At 41.2% G+C, this 16,386-nt stretch overlaps 1 protein-coding gene across 2 annotated transcripts in view; it reads right to left on the reverse strand.

Annotated features, from left to right (window-relative positions):
- The window catches only part of Smyd1 (SET and MYND domain containing 1), a 47,230-nt gene that overhangs the window by 13,105 nt on the left and 17,739 nt on the right, over positions 1-16,386 (reverse strand). The window contains exons 2-5 of one of the 2 annotated variants that reach the window (XM_027429537.2): positions 14,829-15,005; positions 12,732-12,945; positions 11,357-11,487; positions 9,264-9,302 (exon numbers count right to left, since the gene is read on the reverse strand). In XM_027429537.2, the coding sequence (XP_027285338.1) occupies positions 9,264-9,302; positions 11,357-11,487; positions 12,732-12,945; positions 14,829-15,005 (561 nt within the window). The remainder of the gene's footprint in view (positions 1-9,263; positions 9,303-11,356; positions 11,488-12,731; positions 12,946-14,828; positions 15,006-16,386) is intronic. The other variant, XM_027429538.2, reaches the window with a different exon arrangement.

Genomic DNA, 16,386 nt, shown 5'->3' on the forward strand with positions numbered 1-16,386 from the left:
GTGAGCACTGTTCAAAGTCGTAAGCAGTACACACAGACACAGATAAACCAACCACTCCTGCCCCTCACGCCAAAGCCCAAACTTTGAAATGCAATTTTTGTTTGTTGTTGTTGTTGTTGTTGTTGTTGTTGTTTTCCAGACAGGGTTTCTCTATAGCTTTGGAGCCTGTCCTGGAACTAGCTTTTGTAGACCAGGATGGTCTTGAACTCACAGAAATCCGCCTGCCTCTGCCCCCCGAGTGCTGGGATTAAAGGTGTGTGCCACCACCACCTGGCTGGAATACAACATTTTAAATCCAGATACCTCTGTGGTCATCATTTTAAAAAAGTCCAGAGGACATGGAATTTGGGATAACCAGGCCATAGTCACTCAAAATGACTCCAAAATAAACAATTTCTTATTCCTTTTAAGAGAAGAACTGTGGATTTTGAATCAATAATCATGGCGCCACAACATGAGATTCTGAAAATGTTCCACTTTTCACCAGAGGAATCAGCTGAACAGGAGCCAAGTACAGACATGGACCCATTTTGTCCAGACCATCTGCTGTTACTTCTGGTAAACCAGCCTGCCTCCATCTTAGACTTAAAGGCCATCTTATAGTAAAGACAAACTAGGTTCATTTCTGTTTATGATTAAATCTGTTTCTCAAGGATTGGGCTATGCCCCACCTATGACCTGAACTACAAATGGTTCTGTACTGCCTGCTCCAGGAAACAGTAACCATGTTTTTGCTTCAAGAAGTCATAATGACCATCTTGCAACCCAACCTTTTCTTCAAAAGATTATTGTGACTACCTATTGTTACCGCTGCTGCTGATTACCTTGTTAGAAACACCTTGCAATCATGTCTTTGTTTCAAAAGGTTGTGATGATCAATTTACTATGCTTACATTCTGCTCCTATAATCCAGTGTATTTTCCCCCTGCTTGGAAACCCCTGAGTCTTCTTGTCTTCCTCACATCCAATGCTGACCTCTCAAACCCCACCTTAGGGGGAGGCAGTCTGTGAACATGAATATAAAAGCTTGCTTTAATTAATTGCTTGCTGTAATTAATTTGGCCATGATGGTTTAGGTCAGTGGCCTTTATTCTCAGATCTCTGGAATTAACTTCCTCAGGTGAATTGTTGGTGAGTTCTTGGGTAGGAGGGAGGGGGTTCTGGACCTCCCTTGGCTTGGTCAATGGTTCATTTTCTTTATTTTTAGCTGGTTAACAAGGATCTTTCTTTGAAAGATGTGTTTGGGGCCTGATTTCTAAATATTTGGTTAAAGTATTTAGTTTGTTTGCTTGCTTTGAAAATCTAGCCATTTAGTTTAGTGTGCTTGCTTGCTTTTGGATCTCCAAAAGCATTTTGGATTCTGTTTGGCTTGTTTTCAGTATTTTGTTCCCTTTTGGAACTTTGAAGGCATCTTTGGTTTTTGTTTTGTTCGTCTTGGTTTTCATTGTCATTGAAATGTTTTGATTTATTATTATTTGTCCTTTGTCTCCTGACACTCCTCAAACTCATATTTGTGTTTTTCTGCTGTTTCTCCTGTGACTTTACCAAGACTTTAGCTTAGGAATTTTATGAGCACCTGTCAGTAAAGATGCCAAAGACAAGAGGTACTTGTTCCCTCCCCAAAAAAGTGTGGTGACATCAGGGGCCATACCCCATACAATGATCTTTAGGAAAACCAAACAAATATGCCCCATTCCTGGGCTGAAGGAACTGTGTTGGCTTGCCCAGGAAGACACATGATGGAGAATTGGCCAGCCAGTGTCTTGAGCCCCTCACATTTCTGTAAACATGTGGTATCCTGAGTCTCAGTGGGAGAGGTCTCAGGGTAAAACCTAAAAAGATCAATCTCAAAAGCAGCAGGTAAAACTGATGCAAAACATATATTCTCTAGCTAGCATGGACAGGCAATTTTTTTAGGAGAAAAGAAAAACATTATATATATGGAAAAAGGTTTCCAAATAGGAGGAAATGTTTGCTGTCAGGTACTCTAGTTTTATATGTGATCATTACTAACATGCAAACTCTTGGAAAATGGGGATCTAGAGATGACCTAAACATTTATGTCTTAGTTACTATTCTACTGCTGTGAAGATGCACCATGACTAAGGCAACTTATAAAGCAGGCATTTAGGTGAGGGCTTGCTTAGAGTTTCAGAGAATTAGTCCATGACCATCATGGTAGACAGCCTGGTGGCAGGCAGACATGGTGCTGGAGCAGTAGTTGAGAGCACACATTTGATCCACAAATAGCAGGCAAAGAGAGACAAAACTGGGCCTGGCATGACCTTTTTAAACTCAAAGCCTACACCTAATGACACACTTCCTTAAACAAGGCCACACCTTCTAATCCTTCTCAAATAGTTCTGCAAACTGGGAACCAAACATTCAAGTATATGGCCTGTGGTGGCCATTCTCGTTCAAACAACAGTTTACTACCTCCAAAATGGTTTATTCTGCATGCTGAACAAAGTCCTAGGCAATGAAGTTTTAAAAAAAAACACAAACAGGCACCCTGCTTTAATTAAAACATAGAGTATCTGTTAAAACTAACATTGGTAATTTATAATGAAGAGGTCTTCAAAAAATTCCACATGTGAGTTAAATTATATGCTAAAGTTAAAAATTATTGTTTTAGTTTTTAATGACATCATTTTTTTAAAGATTTATTTGTTATGTACACAGTGTTCTGCCTACATGTATGCCTGCACACCAGAAGAGGGCACCAGATCTCATTATAGATGGTTGTGAGCCACCATGTGGTTGCTGGGAAATGAACTCAGGACCTCTGGAAGAGCAGCCAGTGCTCTTAACTCTCAGCCATCTCTCCAGCCCTCTTTTAGATTTTTATATCAAAACAAAATGCATATTCTAGTGTAGGTGTCTCCCCTTTCTCTGGCCTTGCTGTGTCCCCTGTCTATCTTACACTTTTCCTTGAGCAGCTTTTTCCTTTAATTCTCATGTTCGCAGTGTCTTCATTATACAAACCAGTCCTAACATTCCTGTCAGCCTTGAAGACAAAAATCTCTGTTTGTCCCGAGTCAAGGTCCCTACAGCTTAAGGGAACTCCTAGGTCCATTAAAGGTAACCCCTGCATCCCTCAACATGATTCCTTGGGACCTATGCTGAAACCCATCTTCAAGCATCTTGCTGAGTTTCCTTGTCTGTTATTTGACTGATGAGTTTGTTAAACATGGCTTCTGTGTTCCTTTGCATCTGTTTTTCTAACAAGAAGCCCACTAAATGTTCCTAGACCCATCCTTCCTCTGCTCCTGGGTCAGATGTAGTAACACATGGCTTTTCTGGGGAACATCTTCATAAAACTTGATCCCCCCTTGTAGTAGAGCTGGCAGATAGAAAGATGTTTAGATGCACTCATATCTCTCAATCTGATTATCAGACTACGGCCAAGAGTGGACCCAAAGGACATGGGAGTTTCTCTGGGTAGAGGGAAGGGCCTCAGAGGAAACTTATCTCCTGAAAGAGATTTCACAGAGTTCTAACAATGTATGGGATGAGACTAAAAACCAGATGATGATGAATCAATGGAGGGCAGAACCACGCCTTGAGGAAGGCAGAACTGTACCTTGACCAGGACTTCTCAGACATGCATATCTCATCTCTAGTTAAACTTTGGTCTTCAGGACCTTAAAGATGGACTTGACAAATTTGCGGGATCTCTTTGTTCTCCTCCTCACAACTTCACAATGTGACCTGAATGAGATAAATCTTCTTTTTCTGCTTTCCATTTTGAATTTGTCTCTTTTAATTGACTTCTTGTGGAAGGATGGCCATACCTGGCTTAGTACAAGCTATGACCTCCAAGACACTTGCTAGAAAGCAGTCTTGGTTACATTAAAAACAAAATAAAAACACTACACCTTAGCTATTTAAAGAAAGAGAGAGAGAACCTTAAGATTATGTGACTAGATCTTTTATGGTACTGTATCTCACATCTTGAGGGAATAGAGAAACTTTTTTTAAAAATCAGAAGCACTTACTGCTATGTAATTGTGCTATGAATCTATCTATAATTAGTTTTGTGTTTCTTGTTGTCTTTATGTGATGTTTGTGTCAAAATTTTTTTAACAAACTATGGACATTTCACTTCTCTTTTTAAACATTTGCTATATGCTAAAATTATTTTTTGCATGCCCAATTAAAGTGCAGGTGCTGATTAAATTGAAATATTGTGATCATATATTAAGGCCTGACAAATATATACTATACTATTTTATAAATGTGAGCACTCTAAACATCTTATAGCCTATTAAAATGATATGTTTAGGAATATTGAATGTTTCATAAACCTCTATATATACATATTTTGACAAGGATTTCCTTCTAAACCAGATTCTAAATATATATACCTAAAATATACATATATTTTTATTCCATTTATATAATGAGTAACATAAAATTCATATGATCTTCAAAATATGTTTAAACTGTTAAATGCAAGTTTTTATTACATTGGACTATATATAAATTATTAGATATGTGTCTACTAAAGCTCTCATGATGAGAGTTATAGAAAATATAAACCCAACAAACAGTAATGCTCAAAGTCTGTTTACTAAAATATATTTTATGTCTGACTACTTAGATAGACTATCTGTCTACACCTGGCTATGGTTTGTTTATTTTTGCATAATATACTTACTGCCAAATTGGCTTATAAGTAAATGCTTATGTAAGCTAAAGTTGTAAACTTGGCCGAGCTTCATTTTGGTTCATAGTCAAACTAAAAGTTTAAGAAACAGAATAAAGATGAAAGACAAAAAGTGTATTTAATCAATGTAACCACATAGGTAAAACCAACAAAGATGACAAATGGCCCTAAATCTTTCTTTGGGACAGTTAACATAAGTTTTTCTATTAAAAAAAATTAAATCTGGGCAGGAGAGATGGCTCAGCAGTTAAGAGCACTGGCTGCTTTTCCAGAGGACATGGGTTCATCTCCCAGCACCCACATGGCTGATCCAGACTGGATCTAACTCCAGTCCCAGGGTCTGGTGCTCCCTTCTGAATTCTGTGGGCACTGCATGCACATGGTGTGTAAAAATACAGGCAAAGCATCCATACACGTATAAACAATAAAGAAATTAAAATTTTAAATTTGCTTTTTAAAGATAAGACTACATAATCAAACAAATCAAACCAGACATAATCTTGCCAAGATGTTATCTCCTCAATCCTTATCTCAATTCTGTTCTCCTACATGGCTCCTACTGCTTTAATATATAAATTAACTTAGAGAGATGATTGCTCTTACTGCAGAATGCATTTTTCCTAGTAGATAATTGCCTGCCCTTGAGATACTAAACTCTTCATTCCAAAGAATAAGAGAATAACTTATGTCTATGCTTTTAGATATTTTTTCTGTGTGAGCATATATATATAAATATATATATGAATACATTTACATGCATATGAAAACAAATATCTTAAGGACATTTTTGACCATTGCTGCTTCCTTAAAAACAAATGCATAAACAAACAGGTTTTTCAAGGTCCTTATTTTAGCCAGACCTATGTAAAGAAAAAAAAAACCCTATTTTTTTTTTATTTAAAACCTACTTTATGGCTTAATTCAGATCTCCTAGAGTTTACAGATCACTTTATTGTATAACATCATAATGACATATTTTTAGAAATTACTCATCTCTGTTTTTTTAGTTTAGAAAAAATAATAATGAAGTTATAAATGCCAAACTTTACTCTGATCTAGATGCCTTGTGCTTTTGATGCCTCACAAACACTAATGAAAAGTAGATGCTTTTCCTAACAAAAAATGCATTTCAAGCTGCATGTTATAATAACTTGGATCTTTAACGAGTAATATTTACATTAGGTTAGAAGTCAATGTACTTTATCTGTGTTTATAACTTTTAGATATCTAAGATATCATATGTTTTTTTTGTTTTAGATATAGCCTCCTGAGCTTTCATTTAAAATTATCTTACTAAAATTGTTTTCCTAAATTTTGTAATAATAATAATGTTAATATTAAAGTATGCTATAGAAGGTTGTTTTAAAAATATAGTTGTGACTTAGTTATAAACAGTATAAGAGCTTATAAAAGTTTAAAGATTAATTCAATACCCTAAGATTAAAATTAATGCTTGATTTTCTATGATATTCTCTCAAGGATTGATTTGTTCTTAGTATCCTTTTACTACAAGGACATTTAAAACCTGTGATTTAATATGTTTTCCCACTGGACAAAAGCCTTTGCTTTTGAATAATCAGTCACTGCTTTAAATGTGTGTGTGTGTGTGTGTGTGTGTGTGTGTGTGTGTGTGTGTGTGTGTGTGTGTGTGTGTGTTTAGAGAGTTATGTCCATTTAGAATATTCCTATTTCCATGGACAGATGTTTAAATCTGTTTATAAAATGGTGAGAGCTAGGCAGCCCAAGGCTTTCTCGGATGCCCTGATGAAAGGGCAGAAGGAATCTAGTCTGTATCCTTGCCCAAGGGCAGGTTTAGCAAGGCACAGTCTGGGGCTGGGGCCAGAGACTCAAAGGAATCAAAGTTTCTATTCCTGGGAACTTGGCTTTTCTCCCTGAAGAAACGGGAGTTATCAGTTCCAAGGCCACTGCTGCATGCTTGGTCTATGATGCCCTGAGATATCCTGTCTTCCCCTTGTGCAATATTGCTTGATTAGCTTCCTGCTGACGTTGTCCCATTGTATGGTGGCTTTCTGCTGACACTGTCCTATTTTTCTCCCACAAACTATTTATAAGATTCTGTACTTCTTAATAAACTTGCTTGGCATAAGACATAACTTGTGAAAGATCACTGGACCCCAGCTTTTCTATCTTCTTTAGCTTCTCATCATCTGGTCCTCCCCATTAGGACCCTGTCACTGAGGAATGACAAGTGAATCCAGGTCAATCAAACTTGATCTAGTAGATTAACAAACCGAGACAATTCTATCAACTGAAAGAAAAAAAGACATCACATCAAAGATGCCATTCTGATTAAAAGATCAGGCTGTGCCCAGGAGATAAGAAAGTTTCCCACATCAACCAGGAACATTGCATGAAATTAATGTGGCCTTCAAACTGCTGCGTGATATTCATCTCCAAGTTACTAAACGTTTCTCTCACTTGTTATGTTTCTTACATATTTTTGTAATTAGCTGTTAAAAAACTGTTTATGGTATTCATTATTCTGCCTGATATATTCTTAAGTGATAAAATAATACTAATCTAGGTTTTAATGAAGTTAAAATATTGTATTCTTTCATTTGATCATGCTTTTTTGTTGTGACTATTTGCTTATCCTAAATCCTAACTTACTCAAAATTAATGTGTGAAAGATTCAAGCTTTTCACTTTTTTAATAAATACACACACACACACATACACACACATATATGTGTGTGTATTATATATATATACATATATATATATTCTCATTGTTCAATATAATATGAACAAAACAAAACATCAAGTTTTTAAATTAAACTTTCACTCCATTTACTCTAGAGATATCCAAAGGTTTTGGGTTGACTGTTCTTATCCAAATTAGATGAATGACATCAATCTCTAGTAACACCATCCATGATGGTTTGCTCCTTCAGTACTGATGTTTATTGATTTAATTTGTATCTAAAATGTCCTATAGTATAATTACCAGACTTAAAAATTAATTAAACAATATTTAATTTTTACTAATAAAAAAGGGAGACAATCCTGCAGTGACTTGTCCTAAAGTCCCATTTCAAGTCATTTTAATGTAAGCAAGACAGTTCATAGAGTACAAATAACTGTAAATACAGGGGGAACTATATAATCAATCTCATTAAAATATGTAAATTTTGGTTATTTTAGAAATGTTTGTTTCATATGTTACTTTTGCCCCCATTAGGCTAAATTGTGTTCTTGATTACTTAAGTTTAGATATTGTCATCCTATGTTACATGTTATGTCAGCACAGGGAGTATAAAAAGAAATTCAGATCCAGATCACGATGTGTACTGGTTTTGATATGATCCATGAGTTTCTTTCTTAACAGCCTTTGCCAGCTATTCCTCTCTCCTAATGAATGCTGTCCTGCCCATTACTCAGCCTCATCCACAACAGATTCTAGAAATGAATGCTCCTATCTATGAGGGACCTTATAGTATTTAATAAATAACATGCGGTCCCCCAAAAATGTGCAAAATGTGGTGATTGGTCATAAAGGGAGGCTGTGAGTGAAGACTCCTGAAAAGAAACTTGGCTGCAGGACTGATTAGCTGGCTAGAATTTCAGGGTTGTGGAACGGTTGGAATGCTGCCGGTCCAGAGGTTATCTTTTCTAGGTTGGCTCTAGCCCTCCAGAACAGCCATGCCTTGCCCACCTCTGTGTCAGAACTAATATCCTGTGACCTTGTAGAATTTATTAACTTAGCAGACTATTAGCTTCTCTGAATCCAAAAGCTAAGCACGTCATTAGATAGCATCTTGGGCCTATAGAAAAAGCTTCCCATCTTTCCATACCTGCCTCCCTGCTGTACCCACCAATGTACAAATTTTAAGTTTGGCTTGGTCTATGGCCTTCTTTGTTCTGAGAAACTATATTAAAAAAAAAAAACAAAACCCAAAAACAAAACCTTCATTAAACTTCTTCCATGTTGGAACATGGAATTTAGGGTAAACTAAAGGTATGTTCCTGGGCCATGGTCACTCAAAATGGTTCCAGAATGAACTATCAAAGGGTTCAAAGTAAAATAATACCTAGGCCACATGCTCATAGTTTTGATCAGTAAAAAGTATACTATGAGTACATATTTACCAAAATATCACAGCTCTGGGCACTATTGGCTTGGATGAAAAGCTGGGTCTACAGACAATCACACAGTTCTTTGGTTGGTTAGTAATAAGCATTCTTATTTCATGGTAAGCAGAGACAATGGGGTAAGGAGACAATGGGGTAAGGACAATAGTAAGGAGACAACGGCGTTTGGGGCTGAAATGAAGAACTAGAAAAGTTCAAGCTTTGAGGTAAACATGAAGAAGTCAGGAATGAAAGGTGGGGGTGGGGTGGGGAGAAGAAAGCAAACAAAATAAAACAGAGGCAAGCCAAGTGGTAGGAGGGTGAGGAGGAGATAGTGATTGCAAGTGCATAGAAAATTGCCATTCAATGAAGCCGAGACACCGCAGTGCAGGGCATGACACATCGTGACAGCAGCCAAGGAGTCAGGAAGGGCTGGTCCCGGAAGCCAGGCAAGTGAGGGAGATGGGTCAGAGAAACAGGGATGTGTGAGAAGACTGACCCACCTCATCTGCGTGTGAAACATGGATTTCACTGCCTCATGACTGAAAGACAAAACAGACACCCACAAGGAAATCAATACCATCGGCTGCTCACTACAGCCAGAAGAGCGCACAGCATTCTGGGCTAACGCAATCAGAGCACTGAAGATCACAACCAACTCCATCCCTCCCCTGCCAGGATGCTGCCTGGTACAGTGGAAAGCGCACTGGTACAATGGAAAGCGCACTGGTATGATGGAAAGGGCATTGGTATGGTGGAAAGGGCATTGGAATTGGGTTATGACATGAGGTTACAGAGGGATTCACTGTTGAACAACTGACTTCCTTCCCCATGTCCTCATTCTTCCTCTTAGAAACTAGTAATGAAACTGTCATGAGACAACACATTTGAGAACAGACAGCTAAAAAAATATAGGGATATTATTACTGTCCCACTGACAAGCATGATGAAAGAACATAGCCTCTTGGATGACTCTCTTGGGGAAGAGTTCTGAATTGCATCCGTAGAGCTTTCATATTGTGGTTAAAATTGGTCCAGTAATACCACATTCAGGGGTATTTCCAGTTTGGTAGGCAGACAGGCAGTGACTGTAATGATCTCCTCTCTTACATAAAAGCCAACAAACCCAGGGAGCACATGGCCACTCACAATTAGTAGATGAAAAGAATCTACAGCAGACACCAGAGATGCCCTGAAGTAGGGGTCCTAGGTTCCTAGATCATTACACAGTGACAAGAAGGACCCTGGGTAACTGGCACTTACAGAAGGGCCATCTCAAAGTTGTGCATGGCTAAGAATGATTCATTCTGCTAACCAGGCTAAACCTGAGCAACACACCCTCGTAGGAAGACTCCACGAGGTCTAGATTCAATTGTGCCTGGAGGCTTAGACAGAGAAACATAACATGCTGGAAAACATTATTCTCAGAATCCAAATCAAGCTTTCCCAATCTTTCTCAATGGCTATAGACGCTGTGGTCAGAAACAGGAGGGAAGGAAGAAATCATGGTCCGGGTTATGTTGCCACATCAACCTGATTCTCAGCTGAGACCCAGAAATCACTGTCTGGTGGATGAAGCCTGAACAATATGCATTGCCTTTGCTCATAAAGATGGTGTATTATACCAGATAAAAGCCACCTTTGAGCCGTCAGTCAGCAGCTTTCTCCCCAAAACTTCCTTCATCCTCCAGATCTTCCCAGCCTCAACCATGCACAATCAGGCCCCAGGTTATTTATTGATCCCTTTCCTTTTGTGCCCCACTCCCAAGATTCAAGCATTTGCCCATGTGTCTTTGATCTGTGCCTTCATGAGGGCAAAGGGCTGGACAGCGTCACCCGGGTTCCTTTGCTCTTTGACTTCTGGGTGAGGTTGGCCAAGGGGAGGAGATCACGTTTGGAGTTGTTATCCCACAATCCTAGCAGTGACTAGCATCTGTGCAGGCACGGTTGTGCAGCACAGCTCAGCCAAAGGAACCTTATGATAGCTCAGACGTTCAATGGCTGCAGCAAGAGTTTTCTCTGTTGGCCTGCTAAATCTAGAAACGCTTTTGTGAGCCCACTCCACATAGAGGGATACTCTCTCAGCCTAGACATACAGGGAAGAGTCTAGGCCCTGCTCCAAATGATATGACAGACTTTGAAGATTCCCCCAGGGAAGGCCTCACCCTCCCTGGGGAGCAGAAAGGGGATGGGATAGGGGGTCGGTGAGGGGCAGGGAAGGAGGGGAGGGAGAGGGAGCTGGGATTGACATGTAAAACAAGCTTGTTTCTAGTTTAAATAAAAAATAAAAATAAATAAAATAAAAAAGAAACCTTCTTTGGTGCTTTGACTCCAGGTAAGTAATCTCAGAGTTCAAGTTTTAGAACAGTAGTTAATGATTTATCAAACACATCTAGACAGTCTCAAGGAATTGACATCCACCTCAGAGCCTTCCTCTCCTCCCAGTTAGTCTGGACTGAGACTCTGGGTTGCTGAACACTGGATATCCATGGTAGTCAAGTTCAAAAGTTTGCCTTTGGTTGAAATCAAGTGAAGTCAAGTTGAAGTCAAAGTATGTAGGATCCCCACTGCCCAAGCCCAGACAAAGAGTACTCACTTGCCGTTGTTGAATATGACAGTGCAGTTGGGCCAGCAGTCATGGTTCACCAGGCCCAGGTTGGGGAAGATGCCCACGCCCACTGCCTGTAGGCCTCTCTGGTCGCTGAGAGTGAAACCGTTGCAGTTGATCTACCCAGAGAACAGGAGGAGGGTCAGTCAACAGACACATATCCAGTACAGAATACCCCCCAGCTGCCGAGAGAGTGGGAAAAATAGGGGCCTCTGCTTAAACTAAATGAGTCACAAAACAGAACCAAAAATCATGAGTCTGGGAAAGGGACAGGTAGGGGTGGGGGAGGGGATGGTAACCCAGATAGGAGGGAAATAATAGGAGTGGGGAGAGAGGGATCAGAATATATTATGTGCATGTATGAAGCTGATAAATAATAAAATCAATCAATTTCTTTTTGAGACAGCCCATTCTCATCCTGAAGATGCCTAGAGTCTGCAGACCCTTTTTTGTTTCCTGGGTAATTTCAAATGATCCCCAAGATGAGTGCCATAAGGGGAGTCCCTTGTTGACCAAAGCACTACCATTTTGACACTTCCAGTAGTTCTAGCCTAATGACACCACAGATATGAATGTTGGCTCCTGGATTCCATATGTAGGTCTCAGGAGTCCTTTCCAATATCCATACTGGTTTACTTCTCCATGCTCTATAGCGTGTGTGTGTGTGTGTGTGTGTGTGTGTGTGTGTGTGTGTGTTCAAAGCAAATAAGAGCAAATACTCTGAGGTAGGAGAAGTGGCACACACCTGAATTCCAGCACTCAGGAGGTAGATACAGGGTTAGGAATTCAAGGCCAACCTGGGCCACATGGTAAGATACCATGATAGATAGATATAGATAGATAGATAGATAGATAGATAGATAGATAGACAGACAGACAAACAGATACATAGATAGATAGATAGATAGATAGATAGATAGATAGATAGACAGACAGACAGATAGAAAATGAAGAGAGGAAAAATATGGTGGGATAAAATGGCATCATTTTAAGTCCCTGTCACTTCCAGACTTCTGGCCTTCTCTCCTGAATCTGGCTGGTTTGCTTCCGGAAGCTTCTTAGTTGGATAACACCCAGAGTTGCTGTGGCCCTTCTATTATAAGAAATACTTCATACTGGAAGATTCTAGGTTTATTTTAGTGTGAGAATCTGCCTCTGAATTCAGAACCAGAAGGGAAAGTAGGTATTTCTACTATTCCTGGGACACAAGAGGGCAGACTTCATGTCTCTGGCTGCCTGGGCTAGTGGCCATTGTCATGGAAACAGAAGCCAAACTCTACGTTCCCTTTGGGAACAAGGGAAGGAGGAGGGAGACAGACGCAGAGGAAAGAGCAGGGTTGCTGGAGGGGACACGAGGCCATACCACGCCAAAAATGTGTGAGATATACTGCATGCTGAACTGCTGGCCCTGCGGCGGCCAGTACTGCAGGAATGCGTCCACGTCCACCCGAAGCTCCTTCTGCTCCTCCTCCCCGAAGTGCTCCACGTGGTTCTGCAAGTCATCCACCGACACCAGGCAGCCCTCCGTGAGCCCAGTGCCCTCTCTCTCCACCCGCCACATGATGCGGCCTGCCAGCCTGGGAAACGAGGGGAGGACAGCGTAAGAGAGACCTAGACACACTCATCATTCATTCACTCATTCATTTATTCACCCATTCAGCAAGCACCCGGGCCTGGTGCATGCCAGGCACAGTGTCAGGATAGACCTCTATCAAGATGCTCCTTGGACCATGAGAGATTTCAGTACACAAGAGCATTTTCAAGCGGTGCTAAGTACTATGCAGAAAAAAAAAAAAAAAAAGAGTGGCTGGGAGAGGAGCTAAGGTCAATCAGGGCAGTGAGCCAGGAAACACATCTGAGCAGTAACTGGACTGGACAGAGAATCCGGCTCTGGGGACTGAAGGAAGAGCAGACATGCTAATCTGTGACCCAAGAGCAAGAAAGCCTGGTGACAGCAGCATAGAGGACAGGGAATAGGGATGGAAGGTAGTTGGACAGACAGGCAGGAGCCAAGTCACAGAGGGCCTGGGACACAGACATGAAGCATCCTGGGTCTTAGACCTAAATCCTGAGGGAAGCAAGGCAAAATGGGACAGGAAGGGACCCTAATGGCCTTTGAGTCTAACAGAGAGTGGTGTACTTCACCCCAAGGGCTTTCTTGCTGACTGTTAGGTGGTACATTCCTACAAAACGAATTCTGTGTCCCAGAGACCCACAGTGTCACACTGTCACCTGCTGACTGGGGATTTGTGGTCCAGGAAGACATGCTCCTGCAGGGAGAGATTTCTCCTCTTGCTTGGCACAGTGCGGGCCCTACTTCTTTCTGTTTGGGTAAGAATTATTCTTAGAAATGTGCACTTCTTCTAGCTGAGCAGTGGTGGCGCACGCCTTTAATCCTAGCACTCGGGAGGCAGAGGCAGGTGGATCTCTGTGAGTTCCAGACCAGCCTGGTTTACAAGAGCTACTTCCAGGACAGGCTCCAAAGCTACACAGAGAAACCCTGTCTCCAAAAACAACAACAACAACAAATGTGCACTTCTAGGTTATCCAGGTGCCTGGGAATCAAAAGTTTCTACACAGAGCCCAGAGCACCATGGGGAAAGTAAGGTTCAGGTTATGGTGTGGGAAAGATTAGTATCTGGGGATATGGTCCCAAGAAGAAAGAACAATGGGTGACAGATTTCAGGTCGGTAATAGATGTGATCAGTGAGTGGGATTTGCGCCGAGGAATGAGATCGGGAGTCTCAGGTCTTGAAGAATATGACTCCAGCAGATAGAACAAGGAGGCTGCTGAGGCTAATGGAGTTTCATCCTGTAGATTCCTGAAAGTTTCCATGGCCCCGTTCTTGATTGGCATGCCCCATACACCCTGCAAATGCTTTTAATTACCAGTATCCTCACCCATTTTGCTCCTAGGTCAGCCTACACACCTAACCACATCCCAGCACGGACAACGCCAGCAGGGCCAGCAGCACCTGGGAGCTCTCAGCTGGAACTCTAGTGCTAGGCTGAGGTCCTAGCAGTGGCTCCTGTGGAGGTCTGCATTGTCAGTGCCTGTGTCTGGGCTGCAAGAAGGACATTGTACAGCGAGCTCACTGACTTGGAAAACCGCCTCTTAAGACACATGCTGTTTAGCTGCAATGCATCTTGTCAGAACTTCATTTTTATTCTTGTTCTCCAGAGAAACCAGAAATAATTTTCCACAATGTGTAAAGTTTGGAAGATCAGGGTTTTTTTGTAATTAAATATTGAGGAGCTATGCAGGGGCCTGTGGGCCTTTCCTCACTGCTATAGATGCCCAGTGTCTGTCTCGGACCTAACGGGGTGAGTGCAATTAAGGACCTGAGACCTTTGCACTCAGCCTGGCATCCTGAGGGCTGGGAATGCTGCTGTTATCACCTCTGCTGACCCAGCCTGACATTTGGAAATCCCAAGCCCTATCATAGGGACCAGCTCCAACCTGATATTCTCATTGGGCACCTTCCCGTATCTCTTGATGGCGGAACACTCGTTCTTGTGGTTCAGCCAAGCATCCTTCTGGCACGTGCGGTCGCAGTAGTGGGCGAACTTGCATTGGCCACAGCGGTGGAGCTTCTCCTGCCTCTTGAAGCAGGTGTGGCACACAACGTTAATGAGGCTGAAAGTGGAGAGGGGGGAAATTCAAGTCAAGAAGAAGGGCTGGGGCTGGAGAGATGGCTCAGCAGCTAAGATCAAATACTGCTCTTGCATAGGCATTTGGTCCCAGCATTTATGCGGGTGGCTCATTACCACCTGTAATGACAGCTCCAGGCAATCTGACACCTCTGGCCTCAGTGGCCACACACTTACACCTACATATACACACATTCACACCAGTTGTGGTGGTGCATCCTGGCACAGGCAGGAAGATCAGGAGGTTTTGGTTTTTTTTTTTTTTTTTTTTTTTTTTTTTTGCCAGCCTGGCTACACATATTCACATATTTAAAAAATAAAAATTAAATCATTTTAAAAACAGGGGATGCCTTTGGCCATATTTTGTTGCAGATAACACATTACCACAAACTAGGTAAGCCATAAAGAAAAGAGACCTAGCCTGGCGGACAGCATACCTGAAACCTCAGCACTTGGAAGACAGAGGTGAGGGTGGAGAGTTTGAAGCCAGTCTGAACAACAAAAAGAAGAAAACAGATTTACTTTGCTCACAGTTAAAATTGTCTGCTCAAGGATTAATTTCATCCAGAAGAGACATTTAGCATGAGACCTTCGTTTTGAAAAGTGCAAGTCTAAAATTCAAAATGGTAAAGACCATATTCTGAGTCAAAACTGGAACCCAGGTCTCCTGCCTGCCAGTAAAGTGCCCTTTCCATACGCCCTGCTACAGTTGGAGTACAGTCTAGATGTGTGAGTTGTAATTGCCATTTAGAAGTGTGGAGGCAGTGGAAACACTTAGACTATGTGTTTTGAGTGGGGTCTTCAGGAGGGAGGGTTAATCAAGATGTCAGAGTGGAGCTACTCTCCCATGTATGCATATGGAACCAGCTTGTAGCTTAGCGGTAGCATGCTCAGCATAGACAAGGTCCTGGGTTCAATCCCTAGCACAGTAGTAATAATAATAATGGCAACAATAATAACAATAACCATATATTATAATAATAATAATAATGATAAGCTGCAGACATAGCTCAGTGGATAGAACTATTTGCCACCAAGGCTGACAACATGAGTTAAATCTTGAGGACTCACACAGTAAGAAGAAAGAATTCCTGCAAACTGTCCTTCGACAGTTTTCACAGTGTTCACCCATGTGTTCAACACACACACACACACACACACACAGAGAGAGAGAGAGAGAGAGAGAGAGAGACAGAGAGAGAGAGACAGAGAGAGAGAGAGAGAGAGAGAGAGAGAGAGAGAGAGAGAGAGAAGTATAATTTTAAAATGCCCCCAAATAATCCATTTTAAGAGAAGAAAGGCTTACAAATAGGGAAAGTTTTAAGTCACAGCTTCAGAGTTATTGTCCTTGGTCGGTGGTCCCTTGC

This window comes from Cricetulus griseus, chromosome 8, assembly GCF_003668045.3.
Source record: "Cricetulus griseus strain 17A/GY chromosome 8, alternate assembly CriGri-PICRH-1.0, whole genome shotgun sequence".
Taxonomy (NCBI): domain Eukaryota; kingdom Metazoa; phylum Chordata; class Mammalia; order Rodentia; family Cricetidae; genus Cricetulus; species Cricetulus griseus.